The sequence below is a fragment of the Chiloscyllium plagiosum genome, unplaced genomic scaffold, assembly GCF_037043375.1.
Source record: "Chiloscyllium plagiosum isolate Xiang-an unplaced genomic scaffold, Cpla_swu_hap1 HiC_scaffold_16, whole genome shotgun sequence".
Taxonomy (NCBI): Eukaryota; Metazoa; Chordata; class Chondrichthyes; order Orectolobiformes; family Hemiscylliidae; genus Chiloscyllium; species Chiloscyllium plagiosum.
In genome coordinates this window covers 3,600,691-3,627,084 of record NW_028270154.1, presented here as the reverse complement: position 1 = coordinate 3,627,084, position 26,394 = coordinate 3,600,691, and the positions used below count along the sequence as shown (strand labels likewise).

Genomic DNA, 26,394 nt, shown 5'->3' with positions numbered 1-26,394 from the left:
TTCCCTATGCTATCCCTGATAGGCCCTACTCTTTCTTTGACCATTCTCTTATTCCTCACATAAGTGTAAAATGCCTTTGTGTTCTCCCTAATCCGTTTTGCCAAGCCTTTCTCGTGCCCCCTCCTGGCTCTCCTCAGACCATTTTTGAGCTCCTTCCTTGCCTGCCTGTAATCCTCTAGAGCTGAGCTTGACCCTAGCTTCCTCCACCTTACGTAAGCTACCTTTTTCCTTTTGACGAGAAGCTCCACCGCTCTCGTCATCCAAGGTTCCTTTATCTTACCCCTTCTTGTCTGTCTCAGAGAGACATATTTATTCATCACTTGCAATGACTGTTCCTTAAACAGTCTCCACATGTCTATAGTGCCTTTACCATGGAACAATTGCTCCCAGTCCATGCTTCCTAACTCATGTCTAATCGCATCATAGTTTCCTCTTCCCCAATTAAATATCCTCCCATTTTGCCTAATCCTCTCCTTCTCCATAGCTATGTAGAATGTGAGGCAGTTGTGGTCACTATCACCAAAATGCTCTCCCACCACAAGATCTGATTCCTGCCCTGGCTCGTTTCCGAGCACCAAGTCTAGAATGGCCTCTCCCCTTGTCGGCCTGTCAACATACTGAGTTAGGAAACCCTCCTGAACACACCTTACAAAAACAGCTCCATTCAAATCTTCTGCTCGAAGGAGGTTCCAATCAATATTGGGAAAGTTAAAGTCACCCATTACAACAACCCTACTATGTCCACACTTTTCCAAAGTCTGCTGACCTATGCTTTCTTCCATCTCCCTGCTGCTATTGGGGGGCTTGTAGTAAACCCCTAACGAGGTGACTGCTCCCTTGCTATTCCTAATTTCCACCCATACTGACTCGGTAGGCAGATCTTCCTCGACGATGGAAGCTTCTGTAGCTGTGATACTCTCTCTGATTAGTAGTGCTACACCCCTCCTCTTTTTCCCCCCCTTCCTATTCTTTTTAAATGCTCTAAACCCTGGAACACCCAGCAACCATTCCTGCCCCTGAGAAACCCATGTCTCTGTTATGGCCACAACATCATAGCACCAGGTACTGATCCATGCTCTAAGTTCATCACTTTTATTTCTGATACTCCTTGCGTTAAAGCAAACACACTTTAACTGATCCCTTGGTTCCTTCCCAGGAAAATCCTTCCCACTAGCTGGTTATACCTCTTGCAATTGCCTAATCTGCATTAATTATACAGCTCAGGTTCCCACCCCCCTGCCATACTAGTTTAAACCCTCTCGAACTACTCGAGCAAACCTTCCACCCAGGACATTGGTCCCCTTCCAGTTCAGATGCAACCCGTCCTTCTTGTACAGGTCCCACCTTCCCCAGAAGGCATTCCAATTATCTACATATCTGAAGCCCTCCCTCCTACACCAGCTGCACAGCCACGTGTTAAACTGCGCCTGCTCCCTGTTCCTCGCTATCTCGCGGCACCGGTAGTAAACTAGAGAACACTACTCTGTTCGTCCTGCTTTGCAGCTTCCATCCTAACTCCCTGAAATCACTTTTGATATCCTCGATCCTTTTCCTGGCTATATCATTAGTGCCAATCTACAATAAGTTAATTTATCAGCAATTTAGCTGATGTTAAGTGTGATGCAGCAAGTATGGTGGCTATGTGACAGGAAGTCATCTTGCTAATGACAGCAGCAGATTTATTTGATTGTGCAGGAACCATCAGAAAGGTATCATCTTGGGGCAACAGAGGTGGGGTGAGAGGATGTTACCTCTCAGTTTAGCAGACTGAAAGATCCCCATGTCATTTCGGCTGAACAAAGTTTAGAAGGAACCCTATGGGGTTTCAGAATTTTATTGCGTACGAGCAGCGAACAAAACAGAAACCACACAGAAATAATGTAAAAGGAAAATAACTGCAGATATTAGAGATCCAAAATGAAATTGGAAAGGCCTGGAGAATGATCTTGCAGCTTGTTAGGAGAGAGAAGCAGATTTAATATTTCAAATCCAGGATTCTTCTTCTTTGGAACTCAATAGAACTTTACACGGATAGTGAATCCTATCATCCGTTATTTACATAACTAGCTTATTCTTGTTCAAGACAATAGACATGTTTTAGCAAATTTAAGCACTTTTGGAGCATGCAGACTTAATCCACTCTCGTTAATATCTGCTTTTAATTTCATTCCAGCTAATTTCCCTAGACAAGCTGTTTTGGTAAATAAACTGAGAATTCAGAGTGCTTTTCTACCTTCACAAATGTGATACAAAACTTAATTTTACACTTATTTCAGCAGATACTCACCTCCGGTCAATGAAATCCTATGGCTTGAACAACTTATTTCCATTTTAACCGTGCCACAAATTCAACTTTTAACAACAAAACTCCACTATCAACCTCAGTTTTAGCAAGATGCAAAATATTATCTCATTACAAGTTTCCTTTTATAGTCGTAGTCATACAGCACGAAAACAAACCTTTCGGCCCAACTCTTCCTTGCCAACCAAGCTTCCTGAACTGAACTAGTCCCATTTGCCAGTATTTGACCCACGTCTCTCTAAAACTTTCCTATCTATGTACCTGTCCAAATGTTGTTTATATGCTACAATTGTACCCCCTATCACTTCCTCTGGCAGCTCGTTCCAATTACAAACCAGCCACTGCATGAAAAGGTTGCCCCTCAGTGTCCGTGTAAACCTTTCCCCTCTGACCTTAAACCTACACCCTCTAGTTTTGGGCTCCCCTACCCTGGGAAAAAATACCTTTTCTATTCAACCTATCCATACCCGTCATGATATTATAAATCTCTATAAGGTTACCCCTCAGCCCTCTATGTTCCAATGAAAATAGCTCTAGCCTATCCACCTTTCTCAGTGAATTTGTGTTTGAATTTTTTGTACTTTCCCAAACTCGCCCTAAGTTCTGTACAAAGCTAGTGCTGCCCCAGAGCCCATTCTCAATCCCCTACTTGTTTCCATCAACCACTAAGAGAAATGATGGGAATGTACTCTCTCATTAAGATGCATGACAGGGAGTTTAGAATAACCTTAAGCATTGTGTAATTGCATAGCACAGGAAAGACCATTCAGCCTCTTGACTCCTTGCAAGGTCTTTTCCAAGCAGACCCACTATCCTACTCCACTGAAGGGCTACAAATGATTTCAAAATCACCCAATGCACACCTGTTACAAATCTCCCCTTCACAGTTTTGGTTTCCTTATCCAAGGAAAGATTTACTGGAACTGGAAGCGGTCCAACCCAGAGAATGTTCACTGATTTGGTCCCAGGTATAGAATTGGAGTGGGACTGGGATGCCTTCCATTGACACAAAGTGTTGATTGGCTGAGTCATGAAAAGGGTGACAACTACCTGAACTCAGAAAACAAAAGACATTCAAGAGAAGTAGGCGAATTAAGTAAAAAACAGAGTTGTATTTTAATACCACCTTTCACAAACATGGGCTATCCTAAAGCATCCCGTCACCAACATAGCACTTATGCAAGTGTCATTGTCAGGTAAAATATGCAAAGGCCAATTGTGCACAGCAAGACCCCACAATGTGATGAATGAGTGAAGATGAATGTCAGCCGGGACACCATGGGGAACTGCCCTGATCTTCGGCAAAATTTCTATCCGTCTTCGGAGCTAGTTAGAGCCTCAGTTTAGCTTCTCACTTGAAAGACAGCACCTCTGACAGGGCAGCATTCCTTCGCACTGCAATGGCGTGTCAGGCTATAGTCCAGGCTCCAGTCTCTCGAGCGGGTCTGTACTGCAACCTTTGGAGACGGAAAGGAAGCTACTGTCAAATGAGCGGTGTCTCACGACAAGTTGGCAAAATGAAGAGCAACATTTTAGCAATGCTCTCTGCCGCCACAAGAACAGCACTCCACTGGAATTCATCATCTGGAGTGCTTTGCATTGTGATATAGAGACTGCAACATCCTAATCACCTGTGCTAATCGCTCATTCTAGAGCACTCGAGTTCAGGGTACAGCCTTGTTCTGAGGCTGATTAACCACTGCAACATTATTTATGCCGTAACTTAACTGGGACTGTTCCTTCCTCTCTCCCCAGCACTGCCAAGAAGCATCATAAAACATGGCACATTATTAATGTTGGAATCTGACTGGATTCTGCATCTCAGAATCAGCAAAAAAAAACTATGGTACTCTGTGGCTGCGAAAATTATTCCGCACTGCTGGGCTGAAATCGATAGCAGTACTTCTCCACATCACAAAAAGGCAACTGCAGACTTTGTCCAGAGTCCAGGCTAATTACAAAATCACAGAATTGTGCCACTGTAGAAGGAGGACACTCAGGCCATCGTGTCTGTGATGGCTCGAGTAAGCATCAATGCTGGTGCCAATCCCCTGCTGTATCGCCACATCCTTATACATGTTTTCTACCCAATTTATTATCCAATGCCCCTCTTCAATGTATCAATTCAAGAACCCACCTCCACCACATTTCCAGGCAGTGCATTCCAGATCCTGCCTACTTGCTGTGTGGTTAGCACTGCTGCCTCACAATACCAGGGACCCAGGTTCAATTCCAGCCTTGGGTGGCTGTTTCTGTGGGATTTGCATATTCTCCCCGTGCCCTGTGTGGACTTAATCTGGATGTTCCGGCTTCTGCCAACACTCCAAAATGTGCAGGTTAGGGTGGATTGGCTCTGCTAAATTGTCCGTAGTGTGCAGGCTAGATGGATTAGTCAAGGATAATGCAGGGAGACAGGGCTGGGATGGCCTTTGGAAGGTCAGTGCTGATGCAATGGGCTGAATGGCATCTTTCTGCACTGTAGGGCCTCTCTGTGTGAAACAGTTTATTTTCCTCTCCGTGAAAACATTGCTCCTTAGGTCTCTTTTATATCTTTTCTCTTGCACCCTAAGTTTATGCCCTCTAGTTCTGGACTCCCCCATGCTAGGAAAAGACCTTGTCTATTTATCCTATCCGTGTCCATCATGATTTTATAAACCGCTATAAGGTCACCCCTCAGCCTCTGCTGATCCGGGGAAAACAGCTCCAGCGTATTCAGCCTCTCCCTGTAGCTCAAATCCTCCAAACCTGGCAACATCCTTGTAAATAAATCTTCTCTGAACCCTTTCATGTTTCACAACATCTTTCCGATAGGAAGGAGACCAGAATTGCATGCAATATTCCAACAGTGGCCTAACCAATGTCCTGTACAACCGCAACATGACCTCCCAATTCCTACACTCAATGCAGTGACCAATAAAGGAAAGTATACCAAATGCCTTCTTCACTATCCTATCTACCTGCAACTCTACTTTCAAGGAGCTATGAACCTGCACTCCAAGGTCTCTGTTCAGCAACACTCTCCAGGACCTTACCATTCCTGAAGAAGGGCTCATGCCCGAAACATCGATTCTCCTATTCCTTGGATGCTGCCTGACCTGCTGCGCTTTTCTAGCAACACATTTTGAGCTCTGATCTCCAGCATCTGCAGTCCTCACATTCTCTTACCATTAAGTGTATAAGTCTTGCTAAGATTTACTTTTCCAAAATGCAGCACCTGATATTTATCTGAATTAAACTCCATCTGCCACTCCTCAGCCCATTGGCCCATCTGATCAAGATCCCATTGTACTCTGAGGTAACTTCCCTCGCTGTCCACTACACCTCTAATTTTGGTGTCATCTACAAACTTACTACCTATGTTCACATCCAAATTATTTATATAAATGACGAAAAGCAATGGACCTAGCACCGATCCTGTGGCACATCACTGGTCACAGGCCTCCAGTCTGAAAAGTAACCCTCCACCACCACCCTCTGTGTTCTACCTTTGAGTTGGTTCTGTATGCAAATGGTTAGTTCTCCCTGTATTCCATGAGATCTAACCTTGCTAACCAGTCTCCCATGAGGAGCTTCTCAATGTCTACTTCATCCAGATCCTCATTATTTTGTAAATGTCTATCAAATGTCCTCTCAGCCTTTTTCTCTCCAAGGAGAGCAGTCCCAACTTCTTCAATCTATCCTCATCCCTGAAGTTTCTCACTCCTAAAATCAATTGTGGAAATCACTTCTGCACTCCCTTTCATGTACTCACACCTTTCCTATAATTTGATACACAGAACTCTACACAATGCTCCAAGTCTACCACTTCTGCCTTCAATGTGGAAGCCACTACTTTAATTGATTGATTTATTTATTGTTGTCACATGTACCGATGTAGAGTGAAAATTAGTGTTTTGTGTGCTCTACAGGCGGTGCATCAGGGTAGCAGAACAGAGTGCAGAATACAGTTTTACAGCTACAGATGAGGTACAAACAGAGAGATCTGGATTAATGTTTTGAGAGGTCCATTCAGAAGTCTGTTTGCATATATATTCAAAATTTTATATCTTCTGCCCAATGGAAGAGGGTGGAAGAGAGTATAATTGGGGTGGAGGGATCTTTGATTATGCTGCTTGCTTTCCCAAGGCAGTGGGAAGTATAGATGGGGTCAATGGATGGGAGGAGAAAGTGAGGACTGCAGATGCTGGAGATCAGAGCTGAAAATGTGTTGCTGGAAAAGCGCAGCAGGTCAGGCAGCATCCAACGAGCAGGAGTTTGTGTGATGGGCTGGGCTATGTTCACAACTCTCTGTAGTTTCTTCCATTCTTGGGCAGAGGAGTTGCCATGCCATTCCATGACGCATCTAGATAGGATGCTTTCTATGGTGCATCCAAAGAAATTAGTAAGAGTCCTTGTGGGCATATCGAATTTCATTAGTCCCTTGAGGAACAGAGATTTTGTTGTGCTTTCTTAACCACTGCGTCCACATGGATGGACCAGGACAGATTGTTAGTGATCGTAACTCCAAGGAGCTTGGTGTTCTCAACCACCTCTACCTCAGCCCCATTGATAGAGAGAGGGGCATGTCCTCAACTCCGCCTCCTGAAGACAATGACCAGCTCCTTCATTTTGCTGACATTGAATTGAATTGAATTGAATTTATTGTCACATGTACCAAGGCACAGTGAAAAGCATTGTCTTGCGAGAAATACAGGCAAATCACAGTTAAGTAGCCTAGATAGGAAGTAATAGGTAAACAGCGGCAAAAACAAAACACAGGTGAATGTTAAGAGTTTGTTGGTCCATTCAGTATTCTAACAACAGTAGGGTAGAAACTGTTTTGAAACCGGCTGATGCGTGTGTTCAGGCTTCTGTATCTTCCCCCTGATGGTAGAGGTAGTGGAAAAATATTGCCAGGGAGGGATGGATCTTCGAGAATGTTTGTGGCCTTTCCTTGACAGCGGGCCTGGTAGATGGATTCTGTAGATGGGAGGTTGGCCTTTGTGATTGTCCAAGCCAAGTTCACCACTCACTGTAATCGTCTCCGATCTTGAATGGTACAGTTGCCATACCAGGTAGTGATACATCCAGACAGAATGCTCTCGATGGCGCACCTATAAACGTTGGCAAGGGTATTCACCGTCATGGCAAATTTCCTCAGCTGCCTGAGGAAGAGGAGACGTTGTTGGGCCTTTGTAACCAGTGCGTCCACATGAAGAGTCCAAGAAAGCTTGTTGTGTATGACCACTCCCAGGAATTTGACATTCTCCACTCGTTCCACCTCTGTGCTGTTAATGTGTCGGGCGGGGGGCATGAGTAACATGCTGTTGAAAGTCAATAATGAGTTCCTTGGTTTTGCCGGCATTGAGAGCTTGGTTGTTCTCGATTGTTGTCTTTATGCCATGCCACTAAGCACTCAATCTCTTTCCTGTACTCTGTCCCTCTACTCTGTCTCATCATTGCTTGAGATCTGACCTACAACAGTGGTGCCATCAGCAATCTTGTAAATGGAGTTGGGGGGGTGGGGGGCGGGCGGGATTATGGCTACCCAGTCATGTGGGTAAAAGGAGTACAGTAGGGGGTTGGGTAAGCAGCCTTGTGGGACGCCAGTGCTGAGGATTATGGTGGAGGAGGTGCTCTTGCATAATCCTACTGATAGTGGCCTACAGATCAGGAAGTCCAGGATCCAGTTACAGAGGTGGGAGCCAAGATCTGGGTCTCAGATTTTTAACAGCTTGTTTGGAATTAGGGTGTTGAAGATGGAGCTGTAGTCAGTAAGTAGGAGCCTGAAGTCGATATCCTTTTTATCCAGATGTTCCAGGGATGAGTACAGGGCCAGGGAGATGGCGTTTACCATGGATATGTTGGACTGGTAGGCGAATAGGAAGGGATCAAGGCAGGCTGGGAGGCTGGAGTTGCTGTGAGCCATGACCAACCTCTCAAAGCTCTCCGTATTTGTGGAGGTCAGAGCCACCAGGCAGTAGTCATTGAGGCACACTGCACGATTTTTATCTGACGCTGGGATGTCACTGTGGTCTTCTTGAAGCAGAGGGGGACTTCAGATCGCAGTAAGGAAAGGTTAACAGTATCAGCGAATACTCCCGCCAGCTGGGCCTCACAGGATCTGAGTGCAGGGCCAGGAACTCCGTCCAGGCCAACGGTTTTCCATGGGTTCACTCTCAAGACGACCAATCTAACATCTGTGGAGGAGACCATGGGGGTCAGGTGCATCCGAGGCTGTTGGGATTGTTTCACTGCCCATCTACTCAAAGTGAGCATAGAGTGTATTGAGCTTGTTTGTGGGAATGTACTGTTGTCCTGTTCGATTCTGTTCAACTTTGCTTTGTAACCCATTATGTAATGCAAGCCTTGCCACAAATGACAGGTGTCCATGTGGTTGGTCTGATTCTGAAGCTTAGTTTGGTATTGCCTCTTGGTATCCCTGATGGCCTTGTGAAGGATGTACCTGGATTTCCTGTACAGGTCAGGGTTGCCTGATTGGTACGCCTTGGACTTGGGCTTTAGAAGCAAGTGGATCTCCCAATTCATCCATGGCACCAGGAGGAGGAATATGTGGTGGACTTTTCCCTTAGTCAGTTGCATTTTCACTAGAGTTTGATGTTTTTGGGTTCAGTTCTCACGGCAAGTGTAACACTGAGGGAATGCAAATGGAATGTAGGTCTTTATTTCAAAGGGAAACAAGTATAAAATTCAGGACATTTTGCTAAATCTATAAAGGCACTAGTCACACCAAGCTGGAACTCTGAACAGTTTTGAGCTCTTATCTAAGGGAAGGTATACTGACAGTGCAGTCAGTCTGGGGAAGGTTCACTCAACTGATCGCAGGTAAGGAAGGATTATCGAATGAGGAGAAGATTAAGAAGATTTGAGAAGATTGGGTCTGTACTCATTGGAGTTTAAAAGAATGAGAGGCAACCTTATTGAAACATACAAGATTGTTAGGAGATCTGACAAGATAGATGGTGAGAGATTGTTTCCTCTTCTGGGAGAGTCTAAGACCAGATGGCATCATCTCAGAATAAGGGGATGTACATTTAAGATAGAGATAAGGAGGAATTTCATCTCTCAGAGGATAGTATTTCTGTAGAATTCTTTACCACACACGGATGTTAAAGCTGGGTTATTCATTATTTTCGAGGCTGAGATAGATAGCTGTTTAATCAGTAAGAGAATCAATTGTACCAGCCACCACCACTTCCTCTGGCAGCTTATTCCATACACGCACCACCATCTGCGTGAAAAAGCTGTCCCTTAGGGGTGGCAATGATGACTGAGTGGTTAGTACTGCTGCCTCACAGCGCCAGGGACCCAGGTTTGATTCCCACCTTGGGTAACTGTGTGAGCTTGCACATTCTCCCCATGTCTGTGCGGGTTTCCTACTGGTGCTCTGGTCTCCTCCCATAATCCAAAGATGTGCAGGTCAGGTGAATTGGTCATGCTACATTGTCCATAGTGTCAGGGGAAATAGAGGTAGGGGAATGGGTCTGGGTGGGTTACTCTTCAGAGGGTCAGGATGGACTTGTTGGGCCAAATGGCCTGTTTCCATACTGTAGGGAATCTAATCTCTTAGGTCCCTTTTATATTTTTCCCCTCTCACCCTAAACCTATGCCCTCCAGTTCTGGGCACCGAATTACAACAGTCACCCATAACCTCATGTCCCTTGTGTCCTCAAATCATTTTCCCGGGTTTGCCAGAATAGGAGAGGCTGGTGAAAAGGCAGAAAAGTGAAGTTGAGGATTATCAGATCAGCCATGAATGGTGAAGCAGATTCATGGGGCTGAATGGCCTGGTTCAGCTCCTACAGCATATGGTCTTAAGGTCAGTCAGGAAAGAAGTATCAGAACAGAGATTGATATTTTGAGTGATTTAGGACCATTCTGGACAGTGTACCTCTCTCGTAAGCCATTGGGTTTGGAATGAATGGATTTATTTTGTGAAGTTTCATAACTCTCCTTCACTTCTCCCTTAACATGGTCTTATCCTATTCTTCTCTCTCTCTCTCTCTCTCTGTCTCTCTCAAACATGCACAAACACACACAGTCTCCCAGTTGATTTACCCAAACCACTGTCAAGACCCATGCAATCCAAAGGGAAACTAATGTCTTTGGGACACATCTGGCCCTCATAATTAAACACAGATAAAAGGAAATGTTTCAACTGAAATTCCAAAGAAACTCTATTCATTCCTTCGGTCAATTCCAACAATTTACAAGGAGCTTCTCTGCAGTAAAACCTAGGATAACAGCACTCAGTTTCTTCATACAACATGGTATCCCTACTCAGTATCCCGGCAAATTTAGGAAAATAACTTGAGAACACGAGGCATATGAGGTTATGAGTGACTGTTGTAATTCTACGAGCTCTCGTCCCTGAGCAATTTAACTAAATAGAACAGCGTTGCTATTGGCATGGGTCAAATCCAAAGGAAAATTCAGCATGAATGGTTTATTCCCCCATTGACTCAGTTGGCAAAGGTTAAGACAATTAATCAAATGACTCTCCAGTTTCATTCATATCTCCGCCATATGGGCCAATCTTCAGCTGGAGGTGAATAAGAATCCTATACTTGCCTATTTTTGTGGTGGGATATGGTAAAAATTATTCCCCAGTGCGCTCACACTCACCCCAGGGTCAGAATCTGTCATGGTCTGATGCTTCCATGATTGAATAGCTTTATTATCACTCAGAAAATCAAAATAGCCACCATAAGTATTGGGTAACACCCACAGAACTGCGTTTTCAAATAAAAGCCTTCCAGAAGAGGGTGAAGTAATTGGAGGGAAATGTCGGGGAGGTCACAGGAATTCAATTTGCAATGAAATCATTCCAATGGAAATTTCTCCCCTTTGTTCTTATTTTTGTGGCTTTCCATGTACTTTCAAGCAGAAAACTTAAAGACCAAAGGGCAAAACTCTCCAAATCACTCAACGTCACGTAGAGGCACTCGCTGTGTGACTGACACACAGGCATTAACTACTTTTAAACAGAGGCAAAAGTGAGGACTGCAGATGCTGGAGATTAGAGTCGAAAGCGTGGTGTTGGAAAAGCATGGCAGGTCAGGCAGCATCTGAGGAGCAGGAGAATTGACATTTTGGGCAAAAACCTTTCGCTTCTGATGAAAGGCTTTTGCCCGAAACATCGATTCTCTTGCTTCTCCGACACTGCCTGACCTGTTGTGCTTTTCCAGCACCATGCTCTCTACTTTAAAACAGAGCAAAGTCTGAGCAATAATAAACCTACAGTGAAGTGCTGTGCGTGACGACCTTACATTGGCAAATATTGTCACTTGGAAACCAGGGCATCAATCCAATTCTTGGTTTTTTCAAAGATCTTATTTGGTTGGATCCCTTGCTGTAATGCCAGATCAGCCATGTCATTATTATTCAACATTTCTTGAAAAAAAACCTTCTGGCATGTTGTCAATCTGTAATAAATCCTGAGATGTTGATTCAAATTTGATCGGATTCTCAACATTTAAGACTAGTCGGATCAGATAGTTAAAACCTCCCATAAGGCTTACATTTATCAGTCTATAATCGGATAGTAAAGCTGCTCCATGCATAATGTCTCCTTTAATGTTTATATGGTTTTCTTGGTGAACAGCTGGGAGGTGAAATTACTATGACGTGACAGGGTTGGATTTGATCACCAGAGTTAACAAGGACTGGGTTATATCGCTCACAAATCCTCTCTCTCTCCTGAACTGAACAGGTTTGTTAAAAAATTTTAACTCTTTAGTCTTGGTGATTATCTGCCTCACTGGCTATCTTTGTACATGGTGTCCTTGCAGACGGAATACTTGTACCTACCAATACTGCCAATGTCTTTAGAGAGAGCTATGCATCACAGTGGATAGAAAGCTTTACTCTCCTTGCAACTCCCTTAGTTCAACCCCCACCCCCTCACTTTTATTGGCTTGTATTGACCTTAATGGGCTTTGCATGTAAATTATTCAATTAGAAATGCAGGCAATTTACTGTAGTAGTTAATAGTCATTAAGTCAAACAACACTGAAAGAGACTCTCAAGTCCAACCAGTCCATGCTGACCATGTCTCCAAACTAAACTCATCCTCCTGCCCACTCCTAGCCCATATCCCTCCAAACCTTTACTTTTCATGTGCTTATTCAAATGCCTTATAAACGTTGTAATTCTACCCACATCCACTACTTCCTCAGAAAGTTCATTTCACCACAAACCACTCTCTTTGTAAAAAAAAATTTGCCCCTTCTGTTTTTTTTAAATCTCTCTCCTCTCACCTTTAAAATGTGCCCCTAGTCTTGAAATCCCCTGATGAGAAAAAGTTCCATAGTGGATTTCATATGAAACAAAAACGTTCAGCTCTTCTGGATTCCTGAAGAAGGGCTTATACCCGAAACGTCGATTCTCCTGTTCCCTGGATGCTGCCTGACCTGCTGCGCTTTTCCAGCAACACATTTTCAGCTCTGATCTCCAGCATCTGCAGACCTCACTTTCTCTTCTTCTGGATATAAGAAAGGACAGTTAGCTTAGGTTCTTGTGGTGCAGTGGTAGTCTCTGTACCTCCAGACTAGGAGGCCCACATTCAAGTTCCACCAGCTCCAGTGGTGTGCTATAATAAACAAAAATAGAAATTGCTGGAGGAACTCAGGAGGTCAGGCAGCATCTGTGCAAAGAGAAGCACAGTTAATGTTTCAGGTCCAGTGACCCTTCATCTGAACTGAAGAACAGTCGTATTGCACTCAAAATGTTAACTCTGTTCTATCTCCACAGATGCTGCCAAACCAGCTGAGTTTCTCCAGCAATTTCTGTTTTTGTTTGTTTCAAATCTACCACATCTGCAATTGCTTGTTGGATTTTAGTGCGTCATAAAATGCCTGAATGAGTTGATTAGAAAATACCCAAATCTTAAGTCTGGGTAGGCATTTCTGGTTCAAGTGATAGTGTTCCAACTTCTAAGCTAGAAGGTCCAGATTCAAATTCCATCTGATACAGATGTGTGATTTAACACATAGTGAATAATAGAACCAAACAGTCCTGAAGAGCTCCTTTGGCCCATCAAGTGTGTACTGGGAAAAAATATTCTGAATCTGCACTAGTCCCTCTTTCCCACACTAGGCCCACAGCCTTGAATGTTATGAAACTTTGAGTGCTCATCCCAATACGTTTTAAATAGTTAGGATTTATTTTTTCCCACCTCAACTCCCCTCCCAGGCAGTGAATTCTAAATCCTTACCACCCTCTGGGTGAAAAAACGATTCCTCAAATTCCCCTCCTGCCTTTCATCTTAAAAATGGGTGCTCTTGTTATTGACCTTTCAACCAAGGGGAACAACTGCTTCCTATCTTCTCTGTCCATGAACCTCATAATCTTAGACACCTCAATTCCCCTCTCAGTTTTCCCTGTTCCAAAGAAAACAACCCGAGCTTATCCAGTCTCTTTTCATTGCTGAAATGCTCCATCCGAGGCAACATCCTGGTGAATCTCCTCTCCAACCCCTTCCAGTGCAATCTGCATCTAAACATGTTGATTATAAAATACCTCAAGGGACATTTGTGGCACAGTGGTAGTGTATTCCTACGCTTGAACTAAGAGCTGGAGGTTCAAGTCCCACCTGCTCCTGGGTGTGTGATAACATCTCGCAGAAGATGGTTAGATCTTAAGCCTTATTATCCTGGCACATTTTCTGTTCTGTGTCAGTGCAACGTGGCCTGTGATGTGAAACCTGGCCGCTCTCTCAGGTGGATTGAAGAGTATAACTTTAACGATGCAGAGGAGAGTGATTTATCCTTGGTCACCATTTAGGTTAGATTAGATTCTGTACAGTGTGTAAACAGGCCCTTCGGCCCAACAAGTCCACACCACCCCTCCGAAAAGAAACCCACCCAAACCCATTCCCCTACCCTATATTTACTCCTGACTAACACACTGGGCCACACCCACACAGGGAGAATGTGCAAATTCACACAGACAGGCAGGAATTGAACCCAGGATCCTGGTGCTGTGAGATAGCAGTGCTAACCACTGAGCCACTGTGCCACCCAAATCCTCCAACCAATATCATTGATGACACAGATGATTTCGTCATTGATCACTGTTGTTGTTCACTCTCCCTACATTGTATCGAGAATATGCTTTAAAAAGTAACAACTTTGGGAGGTTCTGAAGTTGTGAATGGTATTGCATGAGCATGTCTTTTTATCTTTCACAGTCAACTGGTCCTAAGGTAAGGACAAGTCAGAGGTTTCTAGCACAGCCAGGTTCACAAAGCAGTCCAATGACACCATTACATAAACGTATATCATAATCCAACTGAATGAGACAAACATTCTTTGCCCACCACTGACATTCAGTCGCAGCAGGTGTGTACCATCCACAAGATGCACTGCATTCCCTTCAAAATCCTGGAATTCCTTCCTAAGGGCATTAATGATCTAACTACATCAGATAGACTGCAGCAGTTCAAGAAGGCAGCTCAAAACCACCATCTCAAGGGGCAATTAGGGACGGTCAATAAATGCTGGTCAGGCAGTAATGCCTATGCCCCATGAATGATTCAAAAACAATGTCCCTTCACACATTTAGCAAATCCTGAAAAGATTGAACAATAGTTAGGACCCAGAGGGTCAGATGGCTGAGTAATATTTGGAAAGCTGTGGTTTTTCACAGAGTTTTGCTCTCAGCCTGGAATAACCAAAGTCTAGGATCAGAAACCAATTTCATCCAGACTTCCCCAAACGTTGCTCCACTGTTAGTCTCATAATGACAAGCAACAGCTGAACCCCAAGGACAACAATTCCTCTTCCAACAACTTTTCCTTCCATTTTATTCAATAAGATTCAAGAGCTGAAGTGAATTGATCCATCATCTCACCAGATCATGGCTTAGTATCACATAAACCCATAGCCATTGATGTCTTTATCACCTAAACAAATTCAGCAACCTCTATCTTGAATGTGCTCAATAAATGAGCGTTCACACTCTCATTCCAAAGATTCACAACTCTTTGAGTGAAGAAATTTCTCTTTATCTTTGTCCTATTCTAACACTGACCTTGTGTTCTCGATTCCTCAGGCAGGAAAAACATTTTCTCACATTTACCCAGTTATGTCTGAAACAAAGATGGAAATTCTCAATGTGGTTAAGCCTAGCCTTCCTTTGAAAGCGATATTGTCACATTGTTTTGGGTTTGGGAGTGCCAAACATTGTTTTTCTAATCACCCTGTTCAAAGATGTTATTACATACTTCCAGAATAACTGGAACTTGAACCTGAGGTAGGAACTTGAAACTCTTGAATTAGAAGTAGGGACATGACAAATGCACTTGAGCCCTTGAGCCCCACCACTCCAATCGCCACCAGGACAGAACCCCACTGGTCCTCACCTACCACCCCACCAACCTCCATATACATCGTATCATCCGCCGTCATTTCCGCCACCTCCAAACAGACCTCACCACCAGGGATCTATTTCCCTCCCCTCCCCTATCAGCGTTCCGAAAAGACCACTCCCTCCGTGACTCCCTCGTCAGGTCCACACCACCTACCAGCCCAACCTCCACTCCTGGCACCTTCCCCTGCAATCGCAAGAAATGCAAAACTTGCGCCCACACCTCCCCCCTTACTTCCCTCCAAGGCCCCAAGGGATCCTTCCATATCCGCCACAAATTCACCTGCACCTCCACACACATCATTTACTGCACCCGATGTGGTCGCCTCTATATTGGGGAGACAGGCCGTCTACTTGCGGAACGTTTCAGAGAACACCTCTGGGACACCCGGACCAACCAACCCAACCACCCTGTGGCTCAACACTTCAACTCCCCCTCCCACTCCACCAAGGACATGCAGGTCCTTGGACTCCTCCATCGCCAGACCATGGCAACACGACGGTTGGAGGAAGAGCACCTCATCTTCCGCCTAGGAACCCTCCAACCACAAGGGATGAACTCAGATTTCTCCAGTTTCCTCATTTCCCCTCCCAACCCTTGAACTCAGCACCACCTTCCTAACCTGCAATCTTCTTCCTGACCTCTCCGCCCCCACCCCCACTCCGGCCTATCACCCTCACCTTATCACCCTCACCTTAACCTCCTTCCACCTATCGCATTTCCAACGCCCCTCCCCCAAGTCCCTCCTCCCGACCTTCTATCTTAGCCTGCTTGGCACACGTTCCTCATTCCTGAATAAGGGCTCATGCCCGAAACGTCGATTCTCCTGTTCCTTGGATGCTGCCTGACCTGCTGCGCTTTTCCAGCAACGCATTTTCAGAAACAATTTCCCAGCATCCACCCTTTCTAAACCTAACATTATCTTGTAAGTTTCTATTAGATCTCCCCTCAACCTTCTAAACTTTAATGGATACAATCCCAATGAATACAATGAATACAATCCTGTGAAGCGTCTTAGGATCTTGCATAAAATAAGGTGCTATATAAAAAAAAGTTATTTTCTTCTTGAGCTTCATTGTATGCACTCAGAGAGAAAATGATTCCTTGTTGCACTCCCACATCACATGACTCAGTAATCGCACACCAGCACATATTGAAATGTCTCATCTGATGTGAATTAAAATGTTACGTTTCTCAGCCTTCTACCCGGGGAATGATCTTTCCCACATCCCCAGCTCTGAAACCATTGGTCTAAAAATAATAAATCATCTCCAAGACTTTCTTCCGGGTATGTAATTATCCAGACATGACCAGTTAATCAAACTCTCACAAGTACAAAAATAAAACAAGAGTATTAAAAAAAAACACAGGCAATTAAGCAAAAACTGCAGTTGAGAACTTTAGTTTAATATTCAGTGGACTTGTTTTATTGCCTAATTTTTCACTCAATACATATCCCGGAATGACAGAATTATTATGGTGCAGAGGAGGCCATTTGGCCCATTGTATCTCCATCAGTTCTATCCCCTAGTGCCAATCTCCTGCCTTTTCCTCATTTCCCTGAACCTGCCTCCAGCACATTTCCAGACGATGCATTCCACACCCTAACTACTCGCTGGGTGAAAACATTTCTTTTTTACATCACCCTTGCTTTGTTTGCACATCACTTCAAATCTATGGTCTCTCATTCTTCTTTCTTTACAAGCAGGAGTAGTTTCTCTCCAACTACTCAGTCTAGCCCACTCAGGATTTTGCAAACCCCAATCAAATCTCCTCTCAGCCGCCTTCTCTCCATGGAGAATAGTCCCAGCTCATTCAATACATCTTCATCAGTGAAGTTTCTCATTCAGAGTTTCATAGAGTCACAGAGTTATAAAGCACAAAAACAGACCCTTCGATCCAACTCATCCACACCGACCGGACATCTCAATCTGACCTAGTCCCTATACAGTCTCTCTAAACCTTTCCTATTCGTGTTCCATGCCAGATGCCTTTTCAATATTGTAATTGTACCAGCCTCCACCACTTCCTCTGGCAGTTCATACCATACATGCACCATCCTCTGTATGAAAACATTTCCCTCAGGTCGCTTTCAAATATTTTCCTTCTCACTCTAAGTTTACACCCTCTAGTTGGACTCCCCTACTCTTGAAAAAACACTCTGTCTCTTTATCCTATCCATTCCCCTCATGATTTTATAAACCTCTATAAGGTCACCCCTCAGCCTCCGACACTCCAGGGGAGGCAGCCCTGGCCTATTCAGCCTTGCCCTATAGTCAAATCCTCCAATCCTGCCTGGAACCATACTTGTAAATCACTTCTGCACTCTCTCTCCAATTTGTTCACATCCTTTCTGGAAGGTAGTGACCACAACTATATACAGTACTCCAGATGAGGTGTAGCAAGGGTCCTCGACAAGAGTACCTGGAGACATTTGCTGATTTACATTTACAAAGCATTAGAAATTTTTTACAGCACAGAGACAGGCTATTCTATTGAGACCAACAGGTTTGTCACAAAATATTTTTTTCTTGCAGCCCCTCAGTATATCTCTCTATTTCCTCATGTATTTCTATTGCTTCCCCCGAATGCATTGTAAACTATTTGCCTTGACCACTCTGCATAAGTGAGTTCCACATCCAAACCACTGTCTGAGGTAAGAGGTCTATTCTGTTTCCTATTGGATTCATTAGCAAGTATCTCATGTTTACAACCTCATTCACAAGTGGAAATATCTTCTCTCTGTCTAATATATCAATCTCTGACAAAATCTTGAAGAGCTCTCTCAGGACTCCTTCAGTTAGCTCCTTTCTGGAAAATTCAGCGTCAGCCTGTTCTATTTTTTCTCATGACAGTGTCACAGAATAGTTATGGAATGGAATGAGGCCATTTGGCCCTACATATCAATGCTGCCCAATTCAAGAGTAACTTGAATTAGACCATAAGATACAGAAGCAGAATTAGGCCATTTGGCTCATTGAGTCTGTCCTGCCATATGATCATGGCTGATATGTTCCCCGTCTCATTCTCCTGCCTTCTCCCTGTAATCCTTGATCCCCTTACCAATCAAAAACCAATGTATCTCTGCCTTAAATACACTCAATGGCTTGCCCTCCCAGGCCAAGGCAATGATTTCCACAGATCCCCCACCCTTTGCATGAAGAAATTCCACCTCATATTGAAGAATTGTGTTCAGTGAAAGGATATCATTAAACTGCAGTGGATTCAGAAAAAGTGTACCAGGATGTGGTTTGAGTTATAAAAAAAGAGCGCAGCAGGTTGCGACCTTTTGAGGTTTACAAAATCATGAGGGAAATGGATAAGGTAAGTTGCAAGAGCCTTTTCCCTAGGGTAGTGAGTTCAAAGCTAGGCAGCATTTTTTAAAAATGAGAGGTGAAAGATTTAAAGAGGAGAAACTTCACTTTTTCATGCAGAGAGTAGTTTGTGTGTGGAATGAACTGCCAGAGGAACTGGCGAATGCAGGTACAGTTACAATATTTAAAAGACATTTGGATAAGTTTATGAATGGGAAAGGTTTGGTGGGATATGGGCTGAACATAGGCAGGTGGGACTAGTTTAGTTTGAGAACATGGTCAGCGTGGACTGGGTGGACCAAAGGGTCTGTTTCCATGCTGTAGGACCCTATGATTCTATGAGTCTATGAATCTCAGTTGTAAAGTAATTTCCCTTCACTGTGAGCCCGTGTCCTTAGGAATTAGTCTCTCCTACTAATGGAGACATCCTCTCCATATCCACTGTCTCCAGGCCTCTTAGTATTCTGTAAGTTTCAATCAGATCCCTCCTCATTCTTCTAAACTCTGTCAACTGCAGACTCAGAATCCTCAACTGCTCCTCAATATGACAAGCCCTTCATCCCCAGGATCATTCTTGTAAACCTCGTCTGGATCCTCTCCAATGCTGCCACATCCTTCTTAGATATGGTGCCCAAAACTGCTCACAATATTCCAAATGTGGTCTGAGCAAAGCTTTATACAGCCTCTGCTGTATTCTAGCCCTCTTGAAAGGCATATTAAAATGTCATTTGCAATCCTAACTGCCAACTGAATGTGCACGTGAACCTTCAGGGTGTCTGGAACAAGAAAGCCCATGTCGCTTTTTGCTCCAGGTTTTTTTATTCGCTCATCGTCCTGCATTTTTTTTCTCTCTCGCATTCCCTTTTAAAAGCCTCAGTTGACCCTGACACACTCCCACACAGCGCATTCTGGATCCTAACTGCCTGCTAGATAAAAAGTGCTTTACTCACTTCACCTTTGATTCTTTTGTCATTCACCTTAATTCGATATCCTCTGCTTCTCGACGCTTCCATCAATGGGAATCATTACTCTCTCTCCAAATTCTGATCAAACTTCCTCTTGAAGGAGAACTGTCCCATCTTCTCCAGTCAACCCATACAATTTAAGGAGATACATAACAACTGAGATAACTTAAACCACAAGGTGAATAGGGACAAAGCAGGAATATGACATTGAGATAGGCAATCAGCCCTTCACAGGGTCGAATGGTCGAGACCAATGAACAGTACAGCACAGGAACAGGCCCTTCGGCCCACCAAGACTGCACCAAAACATGATGCCTTTCTAAAAAGCTTCTGTCTCTGCACTGTCCATATCCCTCTATTCCCTGCCTATTCATTTTACTCCTGTTCTTAGTTTCTTTGCAGCCTCTCATCCTCAGAACCAGTTTCAGAAATCTTTTCTAAAGTCTCTCCATGTTCCCAGGGTGCCCAGAACTGAACGTTCCTGCAGTTCAGGTGAAGCCAGCATTTTATATAGGTTCCTCATAAACTATTTGTTTTGTACTCGATGCCTCCTCTTATAAAACTGATGGACCGATATGGAGCAATTCTAAATCATAAACAAAAACAAAACCTAAAGAAATTAGAAAAGAAAACAGAAATTACTGGAAAAACTCAGCAGGTCTGGCAGCATCTGTGGAGAGAAATCAGAGCTAACGTTTTGAGTCCGGTGGCCCAGTTCTGATAAAAGGTCACTGGACCTGAAATGTTAATTCTACACTATATTAATCTTCCGATTATGTGTACACACAACTCAGATTTCTTTGTTTCTGTACCCTCAACAGGGTTCCTCAGCAACATAAACTCTGAACCACTTAAATGTTCTTTACTAGAACTGTATGCTTCCTCTATGACACAGAAATAAGAATTTGTTCAGTGCCAGACACTCCCTGCTATCAACAAAAATACGTGACTAACTCGCTATGTACGCCTGAACTGGATACAGTGTGGGTGTCCCCATTTACATAAGGTGGAGCAGGGTCATGATTTCACCGATCTTCCACACTTTCAGCTAGTCTCAGGACTGAGCTCAGCCCCTTGGTCATTTGTCCTGCCTTCTTGTTCCGGGGGCCACGTGAATTCAACACTGGCATTTCGCTGCTGCCCCTGGCCAAATCTGGTGGAAGTAACACAAGTCAAAACCAGTTTAGTGCAGCAAGTATTAAGTTAATATAAAACCGAGCTCTCTCATGTGTGCAACATGAGCAGAGTCCACAGCACTTTAAAAATGTACAGGCAATGTCTCCTTGCTAAATTCATCTACTTTATGCATGATAAATGTTCTTTATCAACAGCCTAGACAGTTTTAATTTGCATGCAGCTTTCTCAAGTTGTCAGCCTGCAAAAGTTTTCTCACATTATTCTCAGTTTACTAATAGTGTCTGAGTTATTGGGAGTTAAAGGATGACCTGTTTTCTCCAAACTAATTCTTCACAGATTAAAAACAAAATACAAACAAAAAATATCAACCTGAAAAAGGCAAGGACTAATTTAGTTGCGGTTGCTCAGGTAACCGCAGGAATGGAACAAATTAAAATAGGTTCCACAGTGACTGCAGAGAAGGGCAGGATTATTGTAACGTGTGTACACATACAAGAGGCACCCTCCTCCATCCCAAACAGCAAAGAAAATACATTCAGTAAACAGAAAAACATTTTGTTTGAAAGTCACGATTTTAAAATTCACATCCTTGCCTTTGAACTCCTTCACAATCCCATCCTGCCCAATGTCTGTAAACTTGCCCCATTACCCTCTGAGATATCAGAGCTCCTTCAAATTGAGCCCCTTGTGTAAACTCAATTCTAATCACTCTGGCTTTAGTTGTCAGGTCTTTGCCTACCTTGGCCCGAAATATTTGAGCTCCCTCCCTTTTCCTCTTGTCCTCATGATCTCTCCTTCCTTTTTTTCAGACAAGGGTGAAAACCTTTTATTCCTTTGACCAGGCTTTTGGACCTTTTAGCTAATATTACATGGCAGTCAGTTACTCAAACCTTGCTTAAAGGAGACATGCAATTTTCTTTTGGTCTTATATTCAACAACACTAAAGTGCAAGAGAATAATAACTTCCCTTCTAAAGTTGGTTTTCTCATGTTTCAGTCCTGATAAGTACAAGAGGAACGCTTTGGCTTCTCTTTTTAATAATGTTCAGCCTCAAATCTTGGTTGATAGTGCTTCTGAGAAGCAGCTTGGGACATTGTACTGTGTTAAAGGCAGTATATAAATGCAAACCAAAGGAGCAATTGCTGGGGGAACTCAGCAGGTCTGGCAGAGAGAGAAAAACAGAGGTCATGTTTTGTGCCCTGTATTTCTTCTGCAGAGGGGAGGTGATAGCATAGTGGTATTCTCACTGGGCTGTTCATCCAGAGACCCAGGTACTGTTCTGGGGACCTGAGTTCAGTTCCTGCCAGGGCATACGGTGAGATTTGAATTCAGAAGAAAATCTGGAATTAAGAGTCCTGTGATAGCCATGAATCTATTACGAGGTGAAAGTGAGGACTGGAGATCAGAGGAGAGTCTGTAGTGCTGGAAAAGCACAGCAGGTCAGGCAGCATCTGAGGAGCAGGAAAATTGATGTTTTGGGCAAGAGACCACTCTAATTATGAAACTGATTGTTGGAAAAACTGATCTGGTTCATTCATGTCCTTCAGGAAGGAATCTGCCACCCTTACCCGGTCTGGTCTACATGCGACTCCAGACTCACAGTGATTACTTCACCTGGCAGAGCAGCAGTGCTCCGAAAGCTTGTGATTTCAAATAAACCTGTTGGACTATAATCTTGTGTCATCTGATTTTGAAGGGTAAAAGCGAAGGGAAGAGAATGTGTCAAACTAAAGAGAGGAAAAGAAAAGCAGAGCAGGTCAAGATGTTCAAAAGTGCTCCATTATTAATGAATTCTTTCTGAAGTTCCTGTTGCGATTTGCACACAACCTTGATGTTTTCCCTACACAACAATATCTCCCACGCAGCACATAAAGCAATGACTACGCCATCTGTTTATTGTTGCATGAGGGGAAATATCTTGGGAGGGGCTCAGAGGGAACTTGTTAATTTTGCAAAAAGAGTCAGGAGACCTATTGTGTTCACCTGACCAGAAAGTTGGGACTTTGCTTTAACACTTCACCTGAGACAGACTGGTGCACTTAAGGTGCTGTAGATTTGGTGGAAATGGTGAACTTTTCATTCCAACAAGCACCAAGACATGGCTTGGCTGGTGGTGAGAAGGGCTCTGCCTGTGAGATCCTTTATGCACGCCCGGACTCTCAGCCACACCGCACGCTGCCCTCGAAGCGGCTGGGGGGGGACGAGACTGTCACACACCTCCTCCTGGAATGTACCTATGCAGAACAAGTCGGGAGAGGAATGTCGAGGTTCGTCCCGAGCAGCGCCGTGACGCGGGACTCCGTGCTCTACGGCCTGTTCCCCAGGACACACACCGAGACGAACATCAACTGTGCCTGGAGGATCATCAACTCGGTGAAGGTCGCTTTCTGGGCGATCCAAAACCTGTTGACCTTCCAGCTGAAGAAGTTGACCCTGACTGAGTGTTGCAGACTGGCACATTCCAAGGTGCAGGACTACGTGTTGAGGGACGCGCTGAAGCTTGGGGCAGTTGCCGCCAAGGCGCGGTGGGGAAAGACCACTGTGTAACATCTGCCTGCCTAAAGAAGAACAGGGGGCCACGTAGTCATTTGGGCTCTGCTGATGCCTCAGCTAAAAATGTAATCATACAGACCTGTAACTAGGAATGATTACTCTGTTTCGGTATGCAAAGAAATGGAATGTTCACATATGTATGGTATGTTCAACTGTCCAGACCATCAAAGTATTTTATGAATAAAGTATCTTTTTGAAATTAAAAAAAATCATTCTGAGACGAATCTGTCACCAGTAGAGCTGAGCAGACACATTAATGACTGATTTCCTGTTGAGGTAATTGTCAATAGCTTTCTCAATTCCACAGTACACAAACTCCACCCAGTGCAAAGAGGGGCCAGGCAGATTAAGGTCATAAACAGGTTGATGTCACCACTGCTACTTACAATGGTTGTATGTTATCTCCAACAGTGTTAACCTGCAGTTAAATATTGATGTGCCAGTTAACTCAAACTCAAAATGTGGAAATGGCTAATTGACTCTTTGCATTTATATTGAATACCTGCCATTCAATACAATGGAAGCAGTGATAGAAGTGGTTTATTACGAGCCATCGGGTCCATGGAACTAACAAGACCACCTTCAACACTTGCTACACCTCCCCCCCCCCCATTACTGATGCACAGCAGCAGGTAGTGAAAAAGGCAAGTGGTACGTTGGTCTTCATAGCAAGAGAATTCGAGTACAGGAGCAGGGACCTATTGCTGGAGTTATACCTTGGTGAGACCACACCTGGAATATTGTGAGGTCTGGGTGTCCCTATGGCACATGGACTGCAACAGGTCAAAACGGCAACTCAGCACCACCTTCTCCAGGGGCAATAAATATTGGTCCAGCCACAGACTCCCACATCCAATGAATGAATAATATCATAGAGTCACAGAGTCATAGAGCTGTACAGCATGGAAACAGACTCTTTGGTCCAACTTGTCCACGCTGACCAGATATGCTAACCTAATCTCGTCCCATTTGCAAGCACTTAGCCCACCTCTTTCTAAACCCTTCTATTCATAAAACCATCCAGATGTCTTTTAAATGCTGTAATTGTACCAGCCTCGACCACTTCCTCTGGCAGCTCATTCCTATACACATACCACCATCTGTTTGATAAAGTTGCCCCTTAGGTCTCTTTTATATCATTCTCCTCTCATCCTAAACCTATGCCCTCTAGTTCTGGACTCCCTCACCCCAGGGAAAAAGACCTTGCCTATTTACCCTATTTATGCCCCCCATGATTTTATAAACCTCTATAAGGTCACCCCTCAGCCTCTGACATTCCGGGGGGAAACAGCCCCAGCCTATTCAGCCTTTTTCTGTGGCTCAAACCCTCCAACCCTGGCAACATCCTTGTAAATCTTTTCTGAACCCTTTCAAGTTTCACAACATCCCAAGAAAGTGTCGCGCTCCCTCAGAAGGAGCCTATAGTGTCACTGTGAACCCAAGACAACCAACTCAGACTCCCTGCTGTGTGAGGCGAGAGCCTGCAGCTTGCTGGCCCAGAACCAACAAATCACAGCAACAATGAGGGAAAACATTTCCTGATGCATTGCAGCATCAAGTACTGCACTAGCTAAATTCACAGGTCTGTGAAGCTGCAGGAGAATCACGAGGAACGCATTGTTAAAATGAGGTTGTATGAGAAATAAAAATTTACAAATGCATCCTCAAATGACAGAAACTAAAATCTGACTCAAGTTCCAGCGTGGCTCTCTGTGCTGCAGTAGTTAATTATTTATTTCCATTTTCCACTGAATCCCACTGAGTCCATTGTCCCTGGGACACGCACTGCTTGTGGTTGTGTATTTAGCTCTGCAGGGACAAAGCTCACTGAAAAGCGAAATGTCACAAGTAATTAAAGAAAAGTACACCAACTGGTATTTTTGTAGACTGGCATTGCAGCTGTAATAAATGGATTTCCGTTGGCACAGTACCAGAAATAGATTACCAAACTCTTTTTATTTAGAACAAAACAGGAGTACAGTAAGATTCTCAGCTGTGAACCTGGCCTAACATTACATTTAGGAGAAAGTGAGGACTGCAGATTCTGGAGATCAGAGCTGAAAATGTGTTGCTGGAAAAGCACAGCAGGTCAGGCAGCATTCAAGGAGCAGGAGAATCGATGTTTCGAGCATGAGCCCTTCTTCAGGAATGAGGAAAGTGTGCCAAGCAGGCTAAGATAAAAGGTAGGGAGGACGGACTTGGGGGAGGGGCGTTGGAAATGCAATAGGTGGAAGGAGGTTAAGGTGAGGGTGGTAGGCCGGAGGTGGGGGTGGGGGCAGAGAGGTCAGGAAGAAGATTGCAGGTTAGGAAGGTGGTGTTGAGTTCAAGGGTTGGGACTGAGACAAAATGGGGGGAGGGGAAATGAGGAAACTGGAGAAATCTGAGTTCATCCCTTGTGGTTGGAGGGTTCCTAGGCAGAAGATGAGGCGTTCTTCCTCCAGCCGTCGTGTTGCTATGGTCTGGCGATGGAGGAATTCAAGGACCTGCATGTCCTAGGTGGAGTGGGAGGGGGAGTTGAAGTGTTGAGCCATGGGGTGGTTGGGTTGGGTTGGTCCGGGTGTCCCAGAGGTGTTCTCTGAAACGTTCCGCAAGTAGGCGGCCTGTCTCCCCAATATAGAGGAGGCCACATCGGGTGCAGTAAATGACGTGTGGACGTGCAGGTGAATTTGTGGCGGATATGGAAAGATCCATATCTTTCCATATGGGACCTTGAAGGGAAGTAAGGGGGGAGGTGTGGGCGCAAGTTTTGCATTT

At 44.2% G+C, this 26,394-nt stretch overlaps 1 protein-coding gene across 5 annotated transcripts in view; it reads right to left on the bottom strand.

The window, feature by feature from the left end:
• The window catches only part of LOC122556417 (protocadherin-1-like), a 370,067-nt gene that overhangs the window by 293,268 nt on the left and 50,405 nt on the right, over nucleotides 1–26,394 (bottom strand). Inside the window, exon 3 of one of the 5 annotated variants that reach the window (XM_087995080.1) lies at nucleotides 21,053–21,103. The exons of the other annotated variants lie outside the window; for them this stretch is intronic. Within the exon in view, the coding sequence (XP_087851206.1) occupies nucleotides 21,068–21,103 (36 nt within the window). The 3' untranslated portion in view covers nucleotides 21,053–21,067. Of the gene's footprint in view, nucleotides 1–21,052; nucleotides 21,104–26,394 lie in introns of those variants that run through there. 5 annotated transcript variants of the gene reach the window in all.